Source organism: Abramis brama, assembly GCF_963993115.1.
Source record: "Abramis brama genome assembly, chromosome: 7".
NCBI lineage: Eukaryota > Metazoa > Chordata > Actinopteri > Cypriniformes > Leuciscidae > Abramis > Abramis brama.
This window is the reverse complement of record NC_139969.1, coordinates 39,141,520-39,161,551: the sequence shown is the minus strand read 5'-3', so window position 1 is coordinate 39,161,551 and position 20,032 is coordinate 39,141,520. Positions and strand designations below refer to the sequence as shown.

The 20,032-nt window shown below is 37.5% G+C and overlaps 1 protein-coding gene across 1 annotated transcript; it reads right to left on the bottom strand.

Annotated features, from left to right (window-relative positions):
• Positions 1-784: 784 nt before the first annotated feature.
• LOC311087209 (uncharacterized protein) lies at positions 785-5,230 on the bottom strand. Its single transcript, XM_084120472.1, has 5 exons — positions 4,507-5,230; positions 3,973-4,275; positions 3,271-3,865; positions 2,518-2,816; positions 785-2,395 (listed from the first exon to the last, which is right to left on the bottom strand). The coding sequence occupies exons 4-5, from the start codon at positions 2,737-2,739 to the stop codon at positions 2,093-2,095; spliced, it is 525 nt and encodes a 174-aa protein (XP_083976598.1). The 5' UTR covers positions 2,740-2,816; positions 3,271-3,865; positions 3,973-4,275; positions 4,507-5,230; the 3' UTR covers positions 785-2,092.
• Between the last annotated feature and the right edge of the window lie 14,802 nt (positions 5,231-20,032).

The window sequence follows — 20,032 nt, the reverse complement described above, 5'->3', positions numbered from 1 at the left end:
AAAATGTTGCAAGAAGAATGTTCTTCTTTTGTTTTTATGAAACATTGGGACAATGTTATTTTGAGATCATTGTACAAACTTTAACTTTAGCAACATTCCCAAAATATGCTCAAAATGTTGCAAGTAGAATGTTCTTCTTTTGTTTTTATGAAACATTGGGACAATGTTATTTTGAGATCATTGTACAAACTCTAACTTTAGCAACATTCCCAAAATATGCTCAAAATGTTGCAAGTAGAATGTTCTTCTTTTGTTTTCACGAAACATTGGGACAATGTTATTTTGAGATCATTGTACAAACTTTAACTTTAGCAACATTCCCAAAATATGCTCAAAATGTTGCAAGAAGAATGTTCTTCTTTTGTTTTTATGAAACATTGGGACAATGTTATATTGAGATCATTGTACAAACTTTAACTTTAGCAACATTCCCAAAATATGCTCAAAATGTTGCAAGTAGAATGTTCTTCTTTTGTTATCATGAAACATTGGGACAATGTTATTTTGAGATCATTGTACAAACATTAACTTTAACAACATTCCCAAAATATTCTCAAAATGTTGCAAATAAAAAGTTATAATTTTGTTAACTCGTCACATTAAAAGAACGTTTTATAAAGAACAATAAACATCTCATCTCTCAATGATATCCTCAAAACATTTTCCTAATGTGACAGAGAGAACATTCTTCATTTGTTATAATGAAACATTGGGACAATGTTATTTTGAGATCATTGTATAAACTTTAACTTTAACAACATTCCCAAAATATGCTCAAAATGTTGCAAGTAAAATGTTTTAATTTAGTTAACTTGTCACATTAAAAGAACGTTTTATAAAGAACATTAAACATCTCATCTCTCAATGATATCCTCAAAACATTTTCCTAACGTGACAGAGAGAATGTTCTTCTTTTGTTATAATGAAACATAGGGACAATGATATTTTGAGATCATAGTACAACTTGTTACTTCAGAAACATTCCCAAAACATCTTTTGAATGTTGCAGTTAAAATGTTATATCTTAGTTTTCATATAACGTTATAGGAACATTTTTTAAAATGAGAAAACATCCTTAAAATGTTCGGTAAACATTACATTCAAATGTTTTCTTTAGAACATTAACCAAACTTGTAGGGAATGTTAGCAAAAGTTCTGAGAACGTTCCCTGCTAGCTGGGAGAGCATTCATTTCGTTCATTTTTTAAACAAGATACTAGTGCTGAAATGTGTTTTTTTAAATCAAGTGATCAAAGTGCTCGTTGCCGCTGCGATCAGTGGCGCAGATACGGTGTTTTCTCGTGTGGCTCGCGCACACACCGCACTGTCTTCACTCGACGTGCGCTTCAATCTGCTGCGTTGCGGATACTCTCTATTCGTTCTGTTGAAATCACAAAATAATTCAAACGTTTGCGTGTCCCTGCTTGATATACAACCACTGATGAACATAATCGTTTTGAAAACTATACGAGAAAAAAAAAAAACCTATACAAGGGCGGATTCGAACTCATAACCTCTAATACGGCTGGCGAAAGCTCTACCACTGTACCATTCATATACATTAATTACATAGGTTCGTAATATACGGATCGATGTATTGGCACTGACAACATGTATTAGGCTACATCTCATTACACGACAAATTAAACCCCATGTAACCTACTATTTAAATCGATTGCTGGATATCGTAATGTTATTGGCGTCCATCTTCATTGAATTTTGAAATCAGATAGAGCCGGCCAGAGCGCTTCATAATAAGTAGCCACGCCGGCTTATTCAGTATGGAAATACACACCGACAATGACACGCCCCTACTGCGTGCTAGAATCTCCGAAAAACAAGCCGATTTCAACATCAAAATGTACGCTTTTAAATATACCAATACTGCTATCTCAAACATGGAGAGGCTTCTTCGTGATCTCAACTAACAGATTCTGCAAAAAAACGAAAATCACCAATTTTGAAAAAAACCCGCTTCTTTCTCATTTTGCTCGAAAGTTGTGCTGCCGACTTGTGTGCCTGGTTTCCGTGACGGGTCACAATTAAATTAAGAAACACAGTCAACTCCTTAGCTCTTCACTCAGGGTAGCAATCTATTTATCAAGGACAGCCAGTTCCATCAACTTCTCCTTATGGCCTCTCCGCAGGAGGTTGGACCTGGAGATCAGGTCAGCCATCTTGCTTCCTGCCTTCCTTTCAGCCTCCTCAGCCAGCCTTTCTGCATCCCTAGCCAGACCCTCACACACCTCTTGTATGCATCTCCTCTTCACCTTTAGCTCCTGAAGACAGTCCTCTGACTCTTTACTCTTAAGAGTCTGGGATTTTGTCTCAAGATGGGCGCGATATCTGGTCCTAGCTCTTGCTACACTCTCGAGTAGCGCTTTACTGAGTGGAACCTACGTATAGGATTGGGAAAAGAGAACCAGAGTCAGTGACAAACTCAAGAAGCCAACTATGTTGATTCTGTCAACTTTTAAGTCAACAGCATTTTACTAGTCCAGGCAGGGGTCATTCTTACCTGGGTAACACCTCCGTGTTGTGTGATATAATCACACACCAGCCTCCGTGTGACCACAGTGTCCTCCTGAATATTGTCTGACTCCACCTCTTTGTTGATAGAGAATCCACGTTCAACTGTAGCTTGGCCGTGGAAAAGGATGAGCAGCTTCTTGCAGAAGCCCCACAGCGCTGGATAAGGTTCCATGGCACTCCTCAGGAAGATGTCCAGCCTCTTCTGCATGGGAGGAAAGGAGAGGAAGTCCTCACTCCGGCTCTCCAAGGATAGGATACTGTCGAAGTGCTGCAGAATGACATCCCCTATGACAAAACAGATGAGAAAATATGCAGGAAAAAAATAAATAATTAGGCTATAGGGCATTACGAGCCAATCAGGTTTAGGATAAATTCATGTGTAGCTTATGATTTGCCTTTCTTATTCCTACCCGCAGAAGTATCAGTTAGCTGTTTGTCCTGAAGAAACCTCTGAACCAGCCCTTTCATGTGCTTCCTGCAACTTTATGGGTCTCTGTACAATACTGATGGATCCAGGCACACCATCTGCCTAACAGTCAGATACTTGAGGGGGCTGTTGTCCTGCACTTTCCTAATGATGCTACACAGTCCCTGCATGCACTCTCTCCTGAACTCTAGCACCCTGAGCTCTGCACCTTTGATGCTCTAGAGAGAGGTAGCTATGAATATAGAACATGTCTTCAATGACCTGGTTCAGCCTAACCATTTGTAAAATTACCTTTTTAAACCATCACACTACCTTAAGGACTGACTCTGCACCTAGACCAATGCTGATGTCTTGTGGGCTGAGCCAGATGGTCTTGTCTGTGACATCCAATTTGGTCAGCTGCAGGGCAGTGATATCATGGAGGACTTCTCTCTTTATTAAGCGTCTGAGTAGACTCTGTCAAAAGACAAACACAAAAATGTCCGGTGCGGCACATTAATCACAGATCAAATTGTCTGATTTTGATGCACAATGTATCCACTATTTTTTACACATACTAACCACAAACTCCACATTGTCAAAACATATCAATTGAGCCCAATCAGTGGTGATTATAATGTTAGAGAGCAACTCACCCCCCCCTACCAGAGTCTTACTTGCACCTACATTTCCGGTTTGAAAAATGCGGCAAAAGGAGGCGTTGCTTAGCGGACCGAGGGACACGCGGGGGGAGTGAGGGCCTCACTACTTCCTTGCTATTCCAACTTGCTAAGGAATGGAAGCACAGGCTCATCTGTCTGATATTTTTTCAGGAAGGGAGTGAAGGTCCTGGCGAGTGCCATGTAGAACTGCAATTTGGCCAAGATGAGTGGATCCTTCATGGCTGCTGCAACTGTGTCATACGATGCTGACAGAGAGAGGCAGACAGAGAGGCAGGACATTTCAACTTAGCCATATATTACAAAAATTAGGACACAGTCACAGACCTATTCACTGCATTTAAGAACGGCATACCCGTTCCAGGGTTCGAGAGTTTCTTTGATTTCACTGCTTCCATGTACAAGAGCAGTAATGGCCAGACTTCCAGGGCTCTCCCCACAAACGGAAGGTTTTCCACCCAACGATGGGCACAGAAAGAAAGGGGGAACACACTAGACTTGGTTACTGTGATGTAATCCTCTCTCCTGGCGGGCACATTGAGGAACAATGTGTGCATTGCTTTCAGCAACTTGTCCAGCTGCCATGCAGTGAATCCACACTTGAATGTGTTGTGTAGCATGTATAGGCCACAGCTCCCCACACAAATGAGCTGAGCACCTGAAGATTTTGTTGCAAAACTTAATATTAGAAACCAAATTCATATTTTGTATCACATGGAGATTGTTTTGTACTGCATATGTTGCACCCATGCATACATTTTTGCTCTGTAGCACTATGAGATTGTTTGTTCAATGTAAAGTGCACTACAAATAAAATACATTATTATAATTCTTAATAGATAACTTTCACACTCACCCACAAACAGTAATAGCATTCTAAACTGCTCACCTCCATACTGCTCAGCGTGATCTTTCTGGAAAAGGTCGAAGAGTTTCCAATTCACACGGGGCCCATCCATTGAGATGGACACCAAGTCCCTGAAGTTCAGTCTGTCCGTACATTCCTGAAAAAAAGGGTTGCATTTGATTACTCAAGATAAGAGGACTGGATGAGCACATATTGTTAAGGGAAATAACTAATTGGTCATGTAATATAGCAGTTACAGAAGAGTATATGCACACAAGTTGAGTCTATCAATATAAATTAATGAGCTTTTAAAGTAAAAAAATTATTATCCTTACTTTGAGATGCGACAGCAGGTCTTGTGCAGTGGAATGTCCCATAAACTGAGAGCCCAGATATCTGGACTGAACCTGTCCCTTGTTCCAGAAGCGGACGTGCACATCCAGCTGTTTGGTTTTCGTAGTCTTGTTGAGACTCTCATCAAACATCAGAACGAACGGTGATTTGTTGACTTTGGACACCAGTTCTTCTTTGATGTGAATAGCTAAACCAAACTTGGCTATGTAAGCTGTTTTGTCGGGACCGCAAGTAAACGTTTTAGCGATGTCGGAGTCAGGGAACATGCACTTGAAAAGCTCTGAGATACCCTCATTTCCATTGTAGGACAGGTGTTTAGCGATTGTGTTAAGAGTCCACAACACCTCAGCTTTCATTGTTGGTGTGGACCCAAAAGCTGTGCGCAGATCCACTCTAGTTGTGGTCATAGCTCATTAGCAGCTAGCTGACTAACATTAGTTGGTTGAAACACGCAGGCGATGGAAGGAGTTTGTTTTTGTCCATTGAGAACGTTCATGTGCTTGGACGACTTGGCATGAGACTCTAATGCCTTCATTCCCATTGTACCTAGCTGAATCCTTTTTTTGCATGTGGTGCAAAAAGCCTCAAAAATGTTGTTGTCCACTGGTTTTAACCAATGACGAAAAGAGTTTTTATCCAGCCATGCTTCATTAAATGTACATTTCCCCATAACCTCAGAATGAAATTGGTAGCTATCTAACGTAAAACAAACGTTAAAAATATAACGGCGTCAGTCAACCTTTCCTGTGGAATGCTGAGATTTTCTTTGATTGTTCGCGCTTCTCCTTTGCTTGCTGCTTGAGGTCTGTGTTGTGTTGTGGTGCTGTAGCGCGTGATCTTCATTTACTGAAGGCATCACGTGTTCGTAGTATTTTGTACTGTGACCCGGGGCTGCGTTGCGTTCTCAATTATTGGTTCTGCCACTCTTTATTTATACTACGTTATTTAATCAAAATAATCGTGGTTGACAAATGAAACTTTTGAGGAAAAATACAATAGGAGAAGTTACATACAGCACAATTTTTAAGACCCAGACATCAAAATTCAAGACTTTTTAAAGTCTTTTTAAGGTATTATTTCCAAATTAATAAATTCAATGCTTTTAAGGCTTTTTAAGACCCCGCGGGAACCCTGGAAAAGGTGTAAGCAAAGGTCTTGATGGCATGGTTAACTGAATCAAGAGAGAAGTATTTCTTCTCTATCATGACTGAAAGGCAGAGACCGATTTCAACAGGCACAACACCTTCTAAAAGGTCATGCAAAATGTCAGGTGGGTAGCCAGTTACTGCATGAAAATGCTGCAAAGCATCAGTTAGTGGACAACTTCCTTTCACCCCATATACCTTATTTAAAGAGGGATCTTGCTTTACCTCCTCAATGTGCCTGTTGTGCATATCCTTAGTCCGAGGTTCAAAGTTTCTGGTGCCAACTTCAGTGTGCTGAGTCTCGTTTCTCGAAGCCATGCAAAATCCGCAGAACCTCTCCACAGTAAAACTCTCAAAAAAACAAAAAAAATTCACAAAAAGTTTACTTTTAGTGGTAACACAGCTTGTCACTGGGGTATTTACTCTCGAATGAACTCTTTTATACTTTTTTTTTTTTTTACATATTTAAAATGACAATCTGTTACCCGACAGTGAAAATTATAAATAAAGTCTACAAATCACTCATGGGGACATGGCAAATAGACACAGCTCTGCTAATGGTAACTTGTTAAAGAATAATAAAAAAAATCCACAGATGCATTTAAAATCTATTGTAAAAAAAAAAAAAAAAAAAAGATTATGCACCAGGGACACGTTACAGCCACATAACTATTAATTAATAATATATCTCTGTAAATGTGTCGCAGGCGGGAAAAGGTCTGCGGTTTTTAGTGAACATGACCGGCCAAAGAAATTCTTAAAACGATTAGGCCTAAGTCAGTATTCACGTGGCAGCCCAATTTTACACCAACAAAAAGAAACGTCATTTCACAAATTACACACAGATACATTTCAGTGTGCCTGGAAATAGATTTTTCTCGAAGTTTGAGCCGCAATATCATGCTTAGGCCTATTGTAAACTAACAGCGCTAGTCTGTAAAACATTGGCTAGGTTTGGAAGTTGGGTGATTTTAACTTAAACGCATTTATACCTTGTCCATCCGTATAAAAAATAAAACATTTAACAGACAATAAAGCAAAATTTACAGGCGCATTATAGATTAACTTACCAGCGTACTCCTGTGGCCTTACGACTCTTCCCCCCTCCTCGTCTGCTTCATAACCGCCTGCCTGCTACTGTCCCTGCGGGAGGAAAACGAGAAATTCAGATGTTCTAACAGAGAGTTAGTAACTCAAACGTGTTTATAACTCGAAAATACTCGAAGGCAACTAAGCACAATTTAAATATATATTTTACCATTATTCTACCTACCAGCGTACTCTGAGTCTTTCACGACGACTCTCTTCCCGCCTGTCTGGCTGCTTGTGCCGCTGGCCCGCTGCTAGAGTAAAACGGTAAAGTGTTTTCACCATGCAAATAACATTACAATAAAACGTACAAGGAAATCAAAAAAATTTGTGTATATGCGTTGCGTTTAAATCTTTACTTGCCTATTTAACTTTAAACGTTATTATTTCTTATTAGTTATTATTAACGTTTTAAACAGAGACGTAGCAAATAATTTAAATAAATTGAAATTCTGAGTTTATCACACTTAAAATCTTACTTCAAACGATTTTTACTGCCAATGAGTAAGTTAAACACACCTGTTTAAGTTTTGATGGTAAAACTGGGTGTTATAAGTAATGTGAAGTTATGTTAACTTGATTTCTTTATTAATGACAACATTAGGGTTTACAGTGTAATGGCATCTAGAGGGATTGATCTTATTGCTCCACAGCAGATTCTAAGTGCCCTAGCCTGTACGTTGTCCAACTTCTTTAGCTCTGATTTTGCTGCAGCACCATACACTGCACACTCATAATCTAAACTTGACCGTATTAAGGCTTGATATACATGTAGTAGTCATATTTGGCTATTGAAGTCATGCAATTTATTACTCCTTTGCACTTATTCTCAATTTTCTTAATATGTCTATTCCATGTTAATTTTCCATCAAATATTAAACAAACACTTTGTTTGGCTTTCTTTTTTCTACCCACTCAAGGGCTAAAAGAATGGCCAACATTTCTCCTGTAAACACTGACAATTTATCATTAACTCTTTTATTTAACATAATATTTACTTCTGGTATAATGAACGCAGCTTCTACTCTATTATCATCTGTTTTTGATGCATCAGTATATATCTTAATAAACAGAGAATAATTTAGTTTTTTGTTTTTTTGGCGGTTGGCAACCCAGCTTGAGGTGCATTTCCGCCACCTACTGGGATGGAGTGTGAATCTTCCTCGATGAACGAAAGGAATCATTAAATAAAAAAAATAAAAAAAAGACTAATCCTTCTAATCAAATCTATACCTCTTAAATATTTCAGAAGACTTTCATACACCCTTAACTGTTTCTGTGCATTCTGAAATATATTCTAAACTAGTGGTTCTCAACGGGGGGCGTTCGGGGGGGGGGTTAATTTTCAACACTTTTTGAAAATTAAAAAAAAAAAAAAAAAAAAAAGTTGGAAAGTTGACAAGCCATCAAAAGTATTGACTTAAGAAACACTTATATTTTTTCAAATATTTTCAAGAAATCTTGTTCCCATTCACTCCGGTGACGAATTTTAAAATTAATTATCTATTTAAAAGACAAAACTTTGACATTTTTAGGCATTAACTAATTCCAATCCCTAATGCCAAAATGTTTTCTTTGTTCACCAAGTAATTTACTGGTCAGGCATTATTGTTAACTCGCAAGACTGTAAGGAGAAAATGACAATTTGATGGATCATTTGAATATATTCTGTAATCACATTTTGGTAATGTATTTATTCTGCCATCACATCAGAATGAATAAACACATATGAACATAACACATAACAAGAATAAACACATATGAACAATTAAATTATTATTGTATTATTAATTATCGCACTGCGGCCCTCGGACTCTGTCGGCTCAGGATTGGGGAGTTCAATTCTGTCTTTAACCACATTAGGGTACTGCTCGTCGACCGTTAAACAGATGAGTCACGCGCCCACATCCAGTAATACACGGGCGAACCGTCTTGAAAAAGACGTGCCGCGTGCAGCTCTTTTAGAGAGAGGAAAAGCTCAGCAGTGTGCTGAAGCGCCCAGGGAGAAACACACTCACTGTCGGCAGATCACTGCACAGATCAGCAGCAGGCAATGCGATCTCGCTGGAACACGCCATCACACAAACACACTGAAGAGCCGCTCGTCTCGTAGAGTGAAGATGATACAGAATGGCTTGTAGGAGTGAAGAAAACTCTTGGCTCCGAAGCGAAAACATATCTGCATGTTGCCAGCGTACTTCCTTTATACCCCCTGTGGTGGGCGGAGATACGCTATGCAAATTCCGCAGACCCATGGCATTTCATTGCCATTGGCTCGTTTTATATACTCGAAGGTGATAGGCTTTCTAAGCGAAACCCCAATCGTCGTCATCCGACGTAACTCGGAGTGACCACGAAAGGGAACTACATATTATGAAATCACAATTATAATAATAAAAGTTACTTTTTGTCAAAGTTTAGGCACTTTTTGTACTGAAAAAAAAAAATCTGTTTTTCAGTAATGTTATATTATGATTAGAATCAAATGAATTTGATCAATGGACAAAATTCATCCTCAAAATCAGAAACAACACAGAACACACATAGACAGAAATAAAGTGGCACACTTTAAATTTGTAGAATTATATGAAAAACAGATGTTTGAAATAAATGATAAACTCTAAAAACTCCCAACTTTTCTCTTTGTAACATCCTGAGGTTTGATTCTAATCATAATGTAACATTATTGAAAAACTGATTTTTTTTTTTTTCAGTACAAAAACTGCTAAACTTTGACAAAAAGTAACTTTTATTGTTATAATTGTGATTTCATTATATGTAGATATGAATCTAACTGGAAAAACTTGTGAAAAGATGTCTTTTAGTTTGAAACTTTTAGTACGTTTAGAGCTCTGCAGCCATCTACTGGTTAAAGTGAATTTATTAAATTTTTTCCAAAATTTGGGCAAAAATCTTACACTAAACCATGTCAAATTATCCATGTTATCCCCATGAATGAAAGTTAGAAATGTGGGTATTTTATAAGGCGCATTTTTTTTTTTTTTTTTTTTTTTTTTTTTGGAGAATTTTTCTATTCTTTTTTTAAACATTTTGTGGAGTAAAAATGTCCAAATGTAGAGTAAAACCATTAATAAACTGAGTAAAATTACATTTGTTTAAAATATATATATTGTTACAAAATTACATTTTGTTGCCTGGGGTCTCTCAGACCCCAAATAGCCTGAAATAGCCCATAACAGGGCATTGTGTATCAAAAAGCTAAATGAAAATAAATAAATACAAATAAATAGAATGAAGAAAGAAATATATCTATATAGAGAAGTCATTTAAAGGGTTAAGTTATGTTTATGCACTAAACATGACCAATGAACTTGATTTATTAACCTATTAACACAGTATACCCCATTTCCCCATGATATATGTGCTTACAAGGCATTTGCCCACCGGCAACTATAGTTGCCGCTTGGACTTTTGACTAAGTATACAAAAAACTATATATCTCTTGTAAGATTTGTTTTGTTTGGATGATTCTAGAGACCTTCATGATTATGTAGATATATATATGTCAACAAAAAATACTTATTAGTAACATGAAAATGACCTTTCTTTGGGAGGGTTTGCCTTCGCTATGCTTCCTGGAAGTAGGGGTAGGAAGTTGACAGCCTCATGTGACAGGGAGGAAGTGAAGACCTTTTTTTTTTTCTTGAAATCCTTTATTTGGTTGTTTGCTTGCATGTCATTGAGAAATAAAACATGGACAACCTCTAGAAAAATACTTACAAAAGGAAAATGACAACTATGCACTGCGGCAACTATAGTTGCCGGTGGGCTTAAATGGGTTGTAATTGTATTAATTATACCATTGATGAAAACAAGCTGATATATCTTCTCTGTATCCTATTCTGAAGAAACGGATTTTATGCAGCCATGTTTGCTTGTAAATCTTGATATTTTCAAGAAAAAAAAACAAAACAAAAAAACAAGCTGATACCAAGGTATTTTAGGCCTACAATTTTAACATAATTGGATAGGGGGATATTGGATATTGGATAGGGGGCGCTGGCCCAAACAAGGTTGAGAACCACTGCTCTAGGACAATGACACAATCTGAGTGCTGATATGCTCAGATCGAAAAAGAATGTCTCGGACTCGTCTTTGGATTTGAGAAATTTCATGACTATGTCTATGGCTTATCATCGTTCACAGCAGAGACAGACCACAAGCCTTTAATTGTGATCATCAGAAAAAAATCTGAATCAGATGTCTCCACGCATTCAGCGTCTAATGATGAGAAAGCATCTGAAGGAAAGTCAGATCCATATCTAGCTCTTCTGAGCTATCGAGCAACGCCTCTGGAACATGGTGCATCTCCTGCAGAGCTCTTAATGAATCGCAAGATAAGAACGACACTTCCCTGCTGGATTGACACAAAACGAGACTTGATGAGCAGTGCAGCAATAAGGCAGAAACAGAAGGCTCTTCAAAATAGACAAAAAACAACCTATGACAAACAAACTAAAATGCTGAAAGTGTTATCAAAAAATGACATTGTGAGAGTGTCCCCAACTGCGGGGACAAGAAAGCTGTCGTTTTGGAAGAAGTGAATCTAAGATCATGTTGTCACAACAGAGAATGGGCAGGTGCTTAGGAGAAATCGCAGAAGTCTTCTTAAGATGCAAGACACTGACTGACATTAAAGGAGAAGAAGTTCTGGTCTCACCTGAAGATGTAACTCAACCAAGCAGGCAGTCGTCTTCATCTTCTTCCATTCCCTGGACAAGAAACAAATGACTCTCCTATAATAAGATCATCACGCATTATAAAGACACCTGATCGACTTAATTTGTAAATAACTCTGCCCAGTTACATTTGAAATGTGCTAAACAAATGTGTTGTGTTGAAATATGTTTAGTGTCAAATGGATAATTGTGTTATATTATTTCCATTGTTTTATGCATTTCAGTTTAAATATTTTCTTCCTAAAGGAAAAGGAATGTGGTGATTAGGTGTTTCTTATGATTGTCCTCTAGATGGCAGTAGTACCAAACATACAGTTAGCAGATACCCAAGGAGTGTAAAGCGGGCACAAGGAAGTGACAGAAAGAGCTAAGCTCGTGTTGAAGTTGAGTGCTCTAAGAATAAAGAGGCTACAAGCCAGTTCAAACATTAATTTGTTCAGAGTGTTTAATCAATGAACACTACATATTCCATTAGTTATTATTACACTGGACATGGAATCTTTTCCCAAATCTTCACTCACGTCTCTCACCCATTTTCGCAGGGGACTATAAACGTGTCTTCCTTTGGTTCGCTTTTAAGTTGGCCTATTATATTTGCATTCTTTACTGTGGTAAAGTAGAAAAACGCTGTAGGAAAGATAGCCTACCTTTATATATATATATATTTGCTTGTTGTAACTCTTCAAAATTAATTTGCAAAATTTTTTCAACACTGAATCTAATACTAACCATATTTAACTATTCAAAATGTGTATTGGTCAATCTCAGGCAATTTTGTTACATTTTTTACAAGGTTTCTAAGCAGAAGATAGACGCATGTTTTCTCAGTCCTGTTACCGAAACTCATGTGCCATTTAAAAAGCATGTTTAAACAGAGAATTTACATTTTTGATATAATTTACATAATTTAAAAACAGAGACTTGTCAAAGCTTGACAAGCTTTTTAAAGACATGCGTCTCAAACATTCGCTGAGTTAACAGGTCATTTTCTGTCGCGTTTACGGCAGAACGCGCATCATGTTTATTTTCTTTATTTTACGAAAAACACAAAATTTTGTTTTATTATGAGTGTACACAAATATAAAGACATTTAACAGTTTTTAATGATGTATGACACTTATATGTAAGATCAAAATCAACAGAGTATTTTGAGTCTCTTTTGCACTAATAAGAAAAAAAACGAGCTGGTATCGCCGGTGCGACCGACGACTCCAGGGGGTTAAATTGTGACTTCTCCCAAGCTTGTGGAGTAGGCTTAATGTGCACTATAGACTACTGGTATGCAATTTTACTTTTTTAATGAAGCTAAACGTTATGTTATGTACGTGGGCGTTGACCTCATCCTCTTGTTCAGGGCCTGAAATTTCGTTCAGTTAACATGACATTCCTTTAAATGTTCACTGACTAGAGTGTTATGGTGTTGTTGTTTTTTGTTGTTTTGTTAGAGCTACGTGCTCTCTAATTGATGTGCCCTATTCACTATAGGCTACTATGTTACCTTTTTGTGAATGATATGCTCCTGGGGACGGGGATTTCCTGCTGGTCTAAACATCCCTGCTTCTGCTGAATTATTTTAATCCCTCCTCCACAGTAGCTAATCAATGCTATACTTCAACAATATACCATATAAAATATATAATATAAAGATTATATGAAGGGACAGAGAGAGATGTGATGGGCCAGCACTATACAAAGACTTACATGTGGGCCTGTATTATTCTTTAGTTAACTTATTTTCCCCATTTTTGCATAGAGCCAAATGGTCTGCCAAAACACAAGAGGAGAAATACAACCACTGGTAATGTCATTTATTTATTTCAAATGAAATCTACTCTGCAGCTTTCAAAATGTCTACCAATTGGTTTCTTCCATAAAAGGAAGGCTTCTTGAAGGTCAGGCTGTTGGGCAGTCCCGCAACTTTAATGGTCATGCCCTGATTCACCAGGGACTGGTAGGGGAGCCTTCCAGTACCTCCGGCCTCCTGTGAAAGACACAGGCACACGCATGCACATCAGAGCATATGAGCGGTGAGAATCTCAGCTCATCGCTCACGGAACTGTTCACCCCTCTGCTCCCCCGCTCAAAGCTACATCAGGCCGCTCCGCTCATTATCGCTCAGCGCTCAACGCAGTTTGCTTCACGCTCCACTCAAATCGCTCCAAAAAAGGAAAAAAATCTACATGTATATCACTTTTAGCTTAGACCACAGCCTTACCCCCTAAAGAACTAATGAGCAACAACAACATTTTTCAAATAGAAATGTTTTATTTCAAATTACAAATTAGGCCTATGTAAGAAGGAATATAGCCTACACAAAAAGTCCTGTAAAATTAAACGAATAAATGGGCCTAATAATCTAAATAAAAATTATATAAACAAAAATATACATAAAAGTTTTAAAAGTAAATTTACTATTAGGCCAGAATTTTGATAAGTGAACTTTTGTACAACGCACACGATTAAAATTTAAATTGGCTTAAATCCATTGTACACACAAACTGCTGTAAAATTAAACCAATAAATAAATGGGCCTAATAATATAAATAAAATTTATATAAACAAAAATATACATAAACGTTTTAAAAGTAGGCTAAATTAACTATTAGGCCAAAATTCTTATAACTGAACTTTTGCGCAGCGCGCAGGATTAAAATTAAAATTGGCTTGTATCAATTGTTTGAATATTACGCTATATTTAATTTACACTTTGTTACAAGTTACCGTATTCAATTTGCTAACCTTTTGCTTTCTTCCCAGCGGGTTCACGTAGCACACTGCATGTTTTCGAGAGATGTGTATTTTTAGATTCCAAAATGAATCTTTACTGACTGAAATGATGTCTCCACATTCGTTTTTTTATATTATAGTACACCTGTATGACTTCTTATTTTCCTTTTTGAAGTAGCCTACTTTTTGAACTTCATTATTGAGCCGAGTTTTGACTGAAAATAGAATACATCTTGCACAGTCATCAACAGTAGACTGAGTCAGGCTTGACTGAGCATGCTTCAGAATCGTGGTGTGAGCGGAGCGAAATTGGAGCGGGAAATAGGGCGACGCTCCATCCTTTTAAAAATGCCGCTCTGCGCTCTGTCCAAGATCCGTTCGCTCCTGCTCCACTCCGTTCAAATGCTCTGATGCACGTTATAATTGATATAGTCATAGTCTAATGATTGATTGGCACATTAGACAATTTATTCAGTTGATAATAATGCCATGGATTCATGAAGGTATATTAGGTTATCAAGATAAGCAGTTTCTTTACATCAGTCTTAAAAGTATTTGAACGTATGCTTACTATATTTTTGGTTGAATAGATCTTGCACTGCACTGAATGATCTCTGGGTGTTACGGCTGAGGAGTTGGCTACAGATGTAACAACAGACAACAATTCATTTCATAAAACTGTATTATGTATACAGTATTTGCACTATTACAGGCCTGAGTTCATTTCTGTGGATTTTCATATAACCAATACCTTTGAAATGCAGTGCAAAGTTGTTCACTGTCTCCGTTGAATCAAGGAAATCAGTGGCTCCTTTGCTGCTCAGTTCAAACACCTCTAATGTGGACTTTTGGCGGTCAAATGATAAAATGGATGTTTCCACACCCAAATGCTCAAGCTTGGACACCTTTACAATATTTAGATAAAGAAGACAAGCACAAAAATAGAAAATAATTAATTATACACAAAATAGACAAAACCTACTTTTAAAAATCCAACACACACTGAAGAAACAATATATGAAAACAGTGTTGTCACACGTGGAAAATAAGTGGTCAGGGACCACCAGGGTTACATTAACTCTATACATTAGCTGTGTTTACATAGAGTCCAAATGCAACTAATAATTTGACTCATAGCCGTTAGTGACTACTAATGCTTCAATTGACCACCTTGATCTGAATAGACTAGCCCAACCAGTAGGAATTTAGTTTGAGAGGGTGGTATGAGCCTTTGACAATTTCTTCAGTGTGAGAATATTTGACATTGATAGCCTTGTAAACAAAAATCAGCTGGAATATTTATTTTGGATGAATTCATTTGAAATGCTGAAAATCTACAGATAAACAATCCAGTTGTCTGTCACAATGTTCTGCTCACATCACAATTGCTGTTGATAATCCTTCCATCTAATACTATAATAATACCACTAATGCCTAGCAAATGAAGCCTCTTTCCAAACCTAACTTCAGCTTCTTAAGGTGCCTTTTAATTCGGACATCCCTCATCTCAGGGGCTAAGGTCCTGTGCCTGCCCATGGGCCCTCAGTGCTGCTGCCTCTTTAAAGTATTTCTGCTTTTCATCTTCCCCCAATGTGGCCCACCTGCCCTTAATATCATTCATTGTGCCTGAGGAAAAAATAGATGCACAGAAAACTTAACATTTTAGAGTCAGCATCTCTTTTTTAAAGTAAATTCATACAACGACAATCTGTCCCAACACACTGGTTTACTTGGGTTGTGAAACCCATTTCTCTGTAACAACTCTGCAAAACAAGATAACGTGTAAAGTAGATGACCTGATGATTCTTTTCAATACACACAGCAGTCATACACTGATGAATGCAACTTGCGTGAGTGAAGTACTTGCCAAATACTATCTTGAAAAGCTGTTTTATGACCATCATATTTTGAAAATCCAATAGTCTATGTTTTTTTAGAACATGACAGTAGTGGTGGGATAGCGTTTTTTTATCAAATGTTTTTAATGCCTTTTTATATAGACTTTCTATGGTTTCAAGTGTTGTGGGGCAAGCTAGTGACCAGGTAGTCAAGCAATAGTCAAAATGAGAAATAATCATTGAATAAGAATAATATGTTTTAGCAGCACCCATGGTTAAATTATTTCGAATATGCCTGAAATTTTGAAGATTAAATTTGACTACCTGTACTACTTTTTTTTACATGACTTTTGAAACAAAGTGTTGGATCAAGGACTACCCCAAGGTATTTAAATTCTGAGACCAGGTCAAGTTCCACTCCATTCAGAAAGACATTTGATCTGGTTACTTCGACATGACGTTTTGAGAAGTACATGCACACAGTTTTTCTGGTGTTCAACATGAGGCATGAATTCTTGAGCCAGTCCTGCACATAGAATAGAGCAGCTGTGAGATCAGCAGCTGCTTGTTGGATGGTTTTTGCTTGAGTGTAAATTACTGCGTCATCCGCATATATCTGCGCGAAGACGTTTGGACATGAATTTGGAAGGTTATTAATAAAAAGAGAGAACAGAACCGGTCCAAGGATAGACCCCTGTGGGACACCAACTCCAGAATCTAAACAAGGAGATTTGACACCATCTACTACCACGTACTGTTTCCTGTGGGACAGATAGGATTTAAACCATAAAAGTGCTTGATCAGAGATGTTAAACTGAGTCATCCTGGATATTAAAATCTGATGGTTTACAGAGTCAAAGGCTTTCAGAAAGCCCCGACACAAGGACTCTTGTCAAGCAAACCTTTTATGTTTTCTGTTAACACACACAGGGCACTATCGGTGGAGTGATGGGTCCGAAAACCGAATTGTAGTGGATGTAATGAAGGTTGGACATTTTCCAGATGGGCCGTCAACAATCTGACTACCCACTTCTCCGCTATCTTTGATATAACGGGAAGTATGCTGATAGGTCTATAATTGGACATGTCTGTTGTAGCGCCTGATTTGAATATTGGTGTCACTGCAGCCACTTTCCAATCTATAGAATGGTTAAAGGACATATTAAGAAGATGGGTGATTGGATGTACAAGAGGGTCCTTGTACTCTTTCAAGAAATGTGTATTAAGGCCAAATGCATCAAGGGCTTTTGAATTTTTCATGCCAGTAATAATTTTTGTTACTTCATAGTCTGAAATTTCAGTGATTTTGAATACAGACTGATGTGGGTCAGTAACATTGTCAGAACACAGAGATGAAGCAAAATGCTGCGTAATCTCTTTCACAGAATTTATAAAGAAACTGTTGAGATTGGTGGCTATGGAAAGTGGATCTTTAATAATCGAATCATTAATTTGAAGCTCCATTTCCTTATTTTTGTTTAATTGTCGGCCAAGCAGTTTATTTAGGTTTTGCCATACTAATTTTCCATTGCCGTTTGCATTCTCTATTACTTTAATGAAAAAAATAGCTTTGGCCCGTCTCAAACTCTGTGTTACCTTGTTTCGCATGTGAGTAAACTTCTGACGATCTATTGTTAGACCTGATTTCAAAAATTGCTTTAATAGCAGGTCTCTAGCTTACATCAGATTTTTACATTCTTTATTCAGCCATGGCAAGTGGCACCTTTTTTTACGTTTATATCTCCCTCTGCTCGAATGGGTTGAGATAACATCCTTCAGAGATTTAATACATTTACTGCTACAAAATTCAGGATTGTCACCAGACAGGATTGTATCCCAGTCCAGTGATGACAGGGCTGTGGCCACATTTTGTCGTTGGCTGTTAGGTATAAACTCATAAGGAGACCTGTTATTTGTGGAATTAAAATTTTTGTGTTCCTTTACATTTTCATTGTTTTTTTATATTGAAAGCAATACTATTTAGTTAGTCTGTTTTTTTTTTTATAGCCAAGTCAACAAAACCAGTCTTTTTCTGATTTGTTCAATGTATGGATCTATTTTGAAAATTTTCTTTCATTGCTATGGCCGGGTATCACTGTCAGTCATCTCAATTCCGTGAATAATTCACTTAAATTTGTACTGTAATTTCAGTATTGTGATTATGAATTCGTTTAACTACAATGTTTTACTTGAATTGATCAGCTACCATCTCTCAATCGCTCTCAATGAGCAGCAGCACTTTTATATATATATATATATATATATATATATAGCGTTTCGCTAAGTAGCCAGGCAGGTTCTTTCTTCTTCTGAGACTTTATTTAAGAGCTGCTGGTTTACCACCTCGTAACCCATGCCGTACATAGCAGGAAGGAAGAAATATAGCTCGCTGCTCTTGCTCTTGAACTCACTTGTAACTCACACTTCTAGCTCTCAACTCTCTCTAGCCCCCTGAACCCACTAAAACCCCACCCCTTAAAGTGAACAAGGGACTAACAGACAGAACCATTTTTTATTAAACTGTAACAAATTCAAATTCTGCTGTAAACCAGTTCTAACAAAGCAATGGTGTCATTATTCAGCTCCAGTCAAATCAGTATTGATTCAGTTTATTTCCATAACTGTGTAAAATTAATCTGCTGTGCATACATACTGTATAGTGTATTTGTGCACACACATGTACGTGGGACAAACTCCTGTACACTCCACTGCACACTGAACAAGCAAAAGACACAAGATACTAGTGTTTTACATTTTTCACATCCTTGCGTAGCTTGGTGTGTATGTGGCTAATCATTTGATGTTTTTGATGATTTTTGTAAGAGTTAAAATAGTTTTGAAGTGTTTGCTTTTGCAAGAGATGTCTGATGTTTTGCATGTTGTGAGTGTTTTCTGTGAAGAGTTTCAAGAAATGGAGTCATAGTTTCAGAAATTGTATGTAAGCAATTTGAAAAAAAAAAAAAATATTAAGCCTATATGTTTAATATTACTATTAGTAAGTGTTAAAAGGTGGACCAGTGAAGAGAAATACTCTCACTGAAGTCTTTTTGGCGTAAAACCCAGAAGAAAAAAATGCTGGACTTTATTCCAGGACACTTTGGAAAAAAGTAGACCACTAAAGAGAAGTACCCACACTGAAGTCTGTTTGGCATAAAACCCAAAAGAAAAAAGTGTGCGAGTGCTTAGGGTGCCATTTGGGACACGGCCAAGAGGAATCATAGCCACGCGACTTTCAATATAACAAAGAACTACAGAGTGTGACAACAATATTAACAGATCTGTAATTGTTTTATCTGTTGATTGTCATTTGATTTGTGAATGAATTGCTGGAGTGAGGCAATGGGGTCAGATTTTTCGAGACCACTCCCTAGGGAAAGACCAGTGGATTTTATGTATAGAAACAGTAAAGGTTTCTGACAAAAACCTTTTGTGTCAAATCTTTCTGGTTTGTCCGACTCGATGTCACAGATAGATAATTACCCACAAGATGGGTCGTTTACAGGTGGAACCTTAGTGTGGCATGATGTGGGTAAAAAGAGGTAACCTAATGGACCCAGGACTGTTAAAAATGGCAGAATTGCAAAGTACATGTACAGGGCTTAAAAGAGGTGTTAGAGGTGTTAAAAACACATACTCGATATGCTCAGCTTTCAGGACCAGACTATTGGGCGATTCTGCTCAGGGTTCTAGAGGATGTTACAGAGGGACAACCCTT